The sequence below is a fragment of the Triturus cristatus genome, chromosome 10 (assembly GCF_964204655.1).
Source record: "Triturus cristatus chromosome 10, aTriCri1.1, whole genome shotgun sequence".
In the NCBI taxonomy this organism is placed as follows: domain Eukaryota; kingdom Metazoa; phylum Chordata; class Amphibia; order Caudata; family Salamandridae; genus Triturus; species Triturus cristatus.
The window spans coordinates 624,906,911-624,914,897 of NC_140593.1; the positions used below are offsets into that span (position 1 = coordinate 624,906,911).

Genomic DNA, 7,987 nt, shown 5'->3' on the forward strand with positions numbered 1-7,987 from the left:
CTTAAAACGCTATTATAGTACATATATGTTCACAAACCAAACCCTAAAAACCACTGCAATTCGTCAGTTATGGATGGGTAGAATAACCATACATCACACCCCAGTCATACACTGCTTATGACCTCACATATGACACCACTGATGAAATCCCAAATGACAATGCAGATGTGCGCACACACACACACACACTGATATAAATATTTATATACCTACAAGGATACATTGAAATCTCCTTAGTCGTGCAAATCTAAAACTCTTAACAGAGTAGTTACGAAACTGAATAGACTTTTCCTTACTCAGTAAGGACCACGGATATGAGGCAGATAGTCATAATACCCAGTGTTCTGCTTTTCCTGGTATTTTTGTCTCCTTTCAAACTTACTGTATGTAATCTTTTTTGCAGTTAGGATGGCGCGCATCAAAAACGGTTACTTACCCCATGAAAACATTGTGAAAACTGACTCCAACTTGAAAGTTCCTGACTTTAATAAGTCACTAATATACTCTTCCAATATTGTATTCAATCTTTCAAAAATATTTCCCTAAACTATTTAATCTTTACATGTCTGAAACATTTGGAAAATAATACTGTACGACAAGTGACTTTAATGTCGCAAAATGAATTACCATATGTGTGTAGATTCTTTAGTAAAATCTGTCACATGCCAGGCAACAAGTGCTTTAGTAAATTACTATGAAAATTGCTGGCTTCCTTCAAATACAATTGTTGCATTTCAATTCTGTCTATGCATCTAATTCACAAAGATTGTTCTCTGAGAAGGTGGGACTTATTCTTAACTCATTCTTAAATGTCCAGAAGTAAGTTACAATTACTTATGGAGAAAGCTTTATGAATCTGGCTCTTCGTTAGTACCTGACAATTTTTGGGGATATTCAAAAGTGTGATGAACCATATCTCACAAGAGATGTTGTGAATAATCTATACCATAACCCCTCAGTTTTTCATTTCATACTCTGTGCTTTGTCTTTGTGTCTCCAGCTCCACGTGACCCACAAAACTTCAGCCCAGGAGGTAGTGAAGCTGGTGGTGTTGGAAATGAATGAAGTTTCCAGGGGCATGTTGGGAACTACAGAGGCCTACTGCTATGGGGAGGACCAATTAAACCACTTTGCACTGGTCTTTGTCTCGGAAAACAACAAAGAACAGTGGCTGCCAGACGACTTCCTGCCCCTCTCACTACAGACCAGCTGGACAAAGGGCCGGTTCAGTGTTCGCATCCGAGAAACTTCCCCTCTCCTCTTCCAGTATGGGCCTGCAACAACCGTGTGAGGGACCAGGACCTCAGAGTGATCAACTGGAGAGGCCAACACTCTAAAGAACCTCAACTTCCATGGAGCCAACAGCTCATCTCAAATGTTTACTTTCTAAAGTAGATACCCCCTTTTGAAAGACCAACGGGAGAAATGAGCATTTCCTTCGATCTTTTGTTTTAGTTTTTGTAACCAAAGACATATCAACACATTTTTAAAACTCCAAAAGATGAGGATGGCTCACAGGAGCATGGAGAACTTTGTACATGACAGAACAGTCACTGAATTGGAATTTAGGAATCATTTAGACACATTCTAAGAAGCAATACATTTCTCACATTTGGGAGTTTACTGAGGATGAAAATACAGAGACTTTAGGGGATACTGAATGGTTTCCCTTGTCCAATGTTCAGAAGGAAGAATATGAAGTAATTCACTATAAGAAAAAAACCTATTGAGAGAATATTGTTTTGTTTACTGTGTTTGTTTCACTGTACCTTGAGAAATATTTTATTGCAAATAATTCCTGGAATAACATATTTGTTTTCTGTAAAAAATATATTGAGTGCCAGAGACACTCAGCTTGACAGATGAAAAATCCCTGAAATCCCCTTTATTCACTTGTTTAATAGGAAATGTTTCATACAAGCACACAACCATACTTTGACGTTATGCTTTGAGATTGTGTTATGAGGATTCCCTGCCCCTGTTCGGTTTTGCTTCTTTCTCTTGGTTGCTGTCAGTGACTGTGCAAACTGGCCCCTGTGTGTCCAAAAGCATGATGTTTTACTAGCCGCTAGGCCTGTTTGTTAGTTTGCCAACATTTTTTGAACTCGTTATGGTCCACAGTAAAAACTGGTGTGCTGCCAGAACCTACTGGGAACTCCTTTCTCATGACTATGCTGTGCTGTGCATTGCGTGATCTTTGGCAGCCATGTGTCGCAATGAAATATACAAATCTTGGGATCCTTATTGCCTTGTAAGTATTCTCCCTATCTATCCTCTTCATCCCCTCTACTTTTCATTTTCCTTTGTTTTGACTGCAGTTTCAGTTCTGCCTATTCTGGTGCTCATAATACTGGCAGTTCTCTAGACATTAGGGACAGATTTATCATTTTTTCTCGCAACACAGCATGAAAGAGAGAGGACAGGAATACACCATATTAACCAATATATGGTGCATTTCTGCTCTCTGCCTGTGCTGGTGCACAATCTGCTGCCTAGCGCCACTGCATGCACCTTTGTGCCATTGTGCAATGGTGCCTGCGTTGCAGGCAAGATTGTGTTAGTGCAGGAAGGGATACCTTCCTGCACAAAAGCAATCCTCTGAGGTGTTTTCCTCTTTCTAAGTCTGCTGCAGAATGATGTTTCTACTTGTTGCTCCTCCCCTAGGAAGGCTTAGCATTTTGAAGCACTCCCAGGATTACCAGTATTGATAAATCTGGGAATATGCCAAAATCCATGGGTGGATCATTGGGAACACCCACACTCCACCCATGGAGTGCCTACCCAGGACAGAATAACACAAGGCAGTGACTTGCGCTGCCTTGCGTTACTCTAGATTTACCAAGCAACACAGGGCCACGCAAGGGGGCCTTGCATTAGTTGGTAAGTCACCCATGACCTTGGGATGTCATGGGTGACACAAGGCCAATGCAATACGGTAATGAATCTGACCCTCGACCCCTTTCCCTGTGCTGCCTCTCCTTTACTAAATATTCAACTCCCATCCTAACTCCCTTCCTCTTATAGCTACTTCCACTGATTATTTTCCCATTGTTCATCGTCTCCAGAAAATAGTGACATATCAAGTCTAGAAGTCTTTTTTAATAATGAAGATCCTTCACATGATAGAAAATGCAAGGCACTGGTGCCGCAAAGTGTGTGAAAACATTAAATATTTTTGGTATTATTTGAGTTGTCAAAGTTTAAAATATTACATAATTTGGGGACATTTACAATAATATGTGATGAAGTGAGTAGCAATTGGGGAATGCATGGAAGACATTGTTGAAAAACCAGTGGATAGTGGGTCAAGAAAAGTGCATTCAGCACAGTATTCATTCCAATAAATGTTTCCCTAATAGTAGAGCCTTTCAAGTCAACGAGCATACACACAGAATCAAAGCTATCTTTATAAAACTCATGGTAAACTGGAACTGTTCTGCAACAAGACAGCACTAGGCATTGTGTGCATGTGTAAACCTTAGCAATCAAAGATGGGCACTTTTTCACTGCACTTTACTAGACTAGTAATATTGTAATTTGAATCTGATTGTGCATATGTTTACAGTATGGGCACAGCTGTCTAGAGGTAGAAGTGTAATTTCTTGTCACCAAACAAAAGGCTCAAAAGATTTGAGACAGATGTCACGCAGCCAACCAGAAAACACTGGTTACAACACATTATGGTTAGGCTTTTCCTCCAATATATTTGGAACCCATTTTTATATGGTGATGCTTCACAACCAGAGCATGGTTTCCCGAAACTATGCTCTTCCTTCAGCATTTAGTGGATCTTTTCATCAGACCCATGCATTCGATATACATTAGATTGTTAGGTTCTATGTCATAATTTAGAAAACAAAAATGATTAGTACATACATGTTGATGTCCTAAATATGTTCTGTAATCAGCTCCACACACATTCAATATCCGCATATATTACATCAACAAGTTAACCATTTGGCAATCTATTCAAAACCATGTTCCACTCGCAAAAAAGTGCCTGGTTTAGAGTCTGGTGGAGGGGTTACTGTGTCACAAACATGACAGATTGCCGTCCGTCTTGTTACAACTCCATTATATCTTAAGGCATATGTAGGAATGTGGGGCCATATTATCAAGGAACGGAGTTAACATTATCACCGCTTTAGCGGCAGTTAAAGCGGCGATAACGGGCTTGATAATATGCCCTTGTGAATTCCCATAGAAGCCCAGGTTCTGGTGTGAACATGGGCTTCTATGGGACTTCACAAGGGCATATTATCAAGCCCATTATCGCCGCTTTAGCGGCAGTTTCCTGGTGCTAAAGCGGCGATAATGTTATCGCCGTTCCTTGATAATATGGCCCATGGGTGGGATACCTGTTACACTCGTGTAGAGTAACCCACTCACCAACCCATAAATCAAGCGGTACGTCTGAATTCATTTACTGTTCTAAAACTAATTATAGGCTATTTAGGAGACAAGTGCCAAATGATGTATTAACCTACTTTTTCCGAATTTATATCTGTGAATGTTGACATGGAGTAGGTGTAGAAAAACTTCTATAGATGATTTGAGTAGACTTTGTAAAAACAAAGGTATTGTTTATAGGTACCAATCACATGCTCTACTTTTTACAGCAACCAATTCTTTAGTAACCCTACATGCGGGCTTCAAGATCTTGATTCTTAAGAGTTCCTCTAGAATGTATGGTCCCAAGGATTCACTTTGGGTGAAGTATCCAGTATCTGGTGCTTGGCAAATACTCTAGATGCTGCTAATGTTCCAATGTTTTTCCATTTTATTTATATTCTACTTATATCTTATTAAGTCTAGCTAAATCATTATAATTAAGTAGATGCATGACAAAACATGATGGAATCAAGAAATCTAAATGTGCCCCAATCAGACATGTTTAAATGTTTTAACCTGATGCCTAAACAGCATCATGTTCATTGTCTTATCCAAATCTGACCAGAGCTTTAGGATGCAATTCCCTTTGTTCAAAGAATGCCCCCCCCAGAGGTGGAGAGCATGCCCAAATTGCTGAAAAATTAGGGCATAATTTTCAATGGCTGGTTGGAACTCATTCCTGCATTTAGTATAACAATATTATCAAAAAAATCACTGAGCGATAAGTTAAGCATACAGTTATTGTGTCAGAGTAACGTTTCGTTCCCCGCCACTGGACACAAATACCGTGCAGGCTACAGCCACCAAGCCTCAATGCACACAATAGAATATAAACTACGTATTGTAGAAGAACTCCCACCCCACCGTCACCCTCCCCACCCCTGACTTGCAGTCAATTACAGAAATATCGAATGAGGATACCGACTTATTTTGGTCGCAGTTCCGTTCTAAGAAGTCGAACAAGTGTAGTGGCCACCTTAAGGTTAGAGATATAACACTAAATCTCTAGGGTCAATCCGATCTCTCCCCTCGGGGTTCCAGTAGTATTTGTATCATAGCACCCCAGGCCAGCAAGGCGTCAGCAGCCTTCTTATCTCTGCACGTTTTTTTTCGTATTTGCATCTTCTGCGCCGGCCCCCTCCAGTAGGTCCCGTTTCCAGGCCTCAACCATTGAGGGCTAATCCAGCTGGTTGCTATGCATCTCTTTGCCACAATGAGGCCAAGAATCATGTATCTCCTACTCAGAGTCTTTTTAGGTTTGTCGGGGATCCGTCCTAACACACATTTGAGAATCCTTTTGGGGATGTCCCAAACAGTGATATGGTTGATACAGGACAGGGTATCTCTCCAGAAAGGGATAATAACAGTGCAATGCCACAACATATGCATAAAGTCTGCTGCTCCCTAGCTGGGTATATGGAGGGCAGTCTCTTAGGGGATAAATACACCATCTGTACAATATTATACTGGCTCTGCTTTAATCTGGCACATATTAACATTTTACGGATCCCAGCATGAATTTTTAACCAGTCTTGGGGAGTTTATTGGTTCATCACTGACTTTCTGCCGGGCCTCCTGTACTCAAAGCTGGCACAGTCTTTGGGCTGAGGGTGGCATCCTATATAGGTGTGTAATGAGTCAGTGTCCTCCCTCCATAGGTAGTAAAGTCACCAGAGTATATGTAGGATCATGAGCTTCAGGGAAAGTTGGCCATAGTTTACATGCTGTGGCAGATATTTTGTTGAACTGTAGAAACTGCCCCCCTCCTATACCAAAAGATTCCATCGCCTCCAGCATAGTGAAGAAGCGTCCCTCTGGATAAAGGTCCTACAGTATTATGCATCCACCTGACTGCCATTTATCAACTTCCATAAGGTCAACTATTTGGGCGTAAAAACCAAATGTCACAAAACCCATCCATGAGTCGGATCAAGTGTGGAAAATTATCTGGGATATCCTGCCCCCCCAATAACAGTGCTCTAATCAGATGTCCATCATGTGTGCCCACTAATAAAGATCCCTCCCAATTATGGTTCCCATCTAGTCAATGCACTGCATGCTATAGTTGGCTGCCAAGTAGTAAAGCTCCAGATCAGGGAGCTCCATCCCACCCTTATCCCATTCCCTCTGACGTGTAGTGAGGCCTACTCTACACCGCTTTCCAGCCTAAAGGAGCTCCACCATCAGGGAGTCTAGTTTCCGAAATACTTCTTGTGGAATCTTGTACATGGCCCCCTGGAACACATATAAACACTTAGGCAGAACCACCATATTAACTAGTGCAATTTTACCCATCGGAGACAGTTTAAGATTATTCCAGAATGTAATTGAAGGATGGAGATTATAAAGCACTCATCCCATATTCAAGTCAAATAATTGCTGTGCCCCATGCATGATCTGCATGCCCCAGTACTTAACATTATCCACCTTCAAAGGTAGACCTACCGCAGGGAGCCAGACAAAAACAACCGTTTTCAAGAGTCTAACAGTAACAGGGCAGACTTAGCCCTATTAAATTGCTGTTTGAACTAGCACTATTCTGGTTGGCTGAAGGGATGCCCCCAACCTGGTAGAACCTACCGCTCCCGTCATGGGCGGGTGATTACACTCGCTAAATAACATGTGCTCATACTTGGGTAGCTTGGCACTGAGCAGTCAGGCTAATCTCTGAGGCAATATGTAAAGAAAAGGCACAGGAGTTGTATACAATTGATACACTGAGCATCACAAAAGAGACTTCACACAAGATGTATGTAAATAATGTTTGTATTCAACACTCATATTCAATGAATATACCATAAACATCAGGGGGCAGATTTATGAGCCCCTTGCGCCTCATTTACGCCGCCGTTGCGTCACTTTTGTGACGCAGCGGCAGCGCAAATACTGCGCCATGCTGCGGGGTATTTACAACGTGACGCATCTGGCAGTTGCGTCACGTTGTAAAGCCCTGCGCCACATGTAGGCATTCTGGAGCAGGGGGGGGCGTTCCGGCGCAGGAACGCCTCCTAAAAGTTGCTGAGTGAAATCTACAAGATTGAAGCAGGCGTATGGATTGACGCAGCATGTAAGGAATAGGGCCCCCCCGAGCCTTGCTGGAGTTGCATCGCGCTTGCGACGCAACTCCAGCAATGCGCCGCCTTTCCGACAGGAGATGCGTCACGCATCTGCCCATCCGAGTGCCATGGTGCGCCGCATTGTAAATGCGGAGCATCAATGGTGGGGCACGGGTGGGCAGATGCGTCGCAACTCTTCTGGCGCATCTCTGCTGATTAGCAGAGATGCACCAGACGTCATAAATCTGCCCCCAGGTACTTTTGGGCATAAAACACTTTTGGAAATATTACTAACAGTACTAGAGTCACTCGTAATGTCATGATCTCAGTAGTATGCACACTGTAGGCAATTACTCATCTAGCCCACCTACCCCTAGAGAGAGCACCCTTAATGTGGTGTGACACGTGGGTAAACCCAATGTCAAAGGTATTGTCCTTTTGGCATGAAATCAATGTATAAAGCAGCACTGCCGGCCAGTGTCATGAATCACAAGCGGTCCGCCGACTATCGCTTCCAGTCAAACACTCGCTCTGTACTG

The 7,987-nt window shown here is 42.4% G+C and overlaps 1 protein-coding gene across 7 annotated transcripts in view; it reads left to right on the top strand.

Moving 5' to 3' along the window:
- The window catches only part of LOC146789809 (ankyrin repeat and fibronectin type-III domain-containing protein 1-like), a 2,714,698-nt gene extending 2,711,515 nt beyond the window's left edge, over positions 1-3,183 (top strand). For all 7 annotated transcript variants that reach the window (XM_085632159.1, XM_085632158.1, XM_085632162.1 and 4 more), the window contains one exon: positions 1,001-3,183. In XM_085632159.1, coding sequence (XP_085488285.1) covers positions 1,001-1,291 — 291 coding nt within the window. In that variant the 3' untranslated portion in view covers positions 1,292-3,183. The remainder of the gene's footprint in view (positions 1-1,000) is intronic.
- Positions 3,184-7,987: the final 4,804 nt, after the last annotated feature.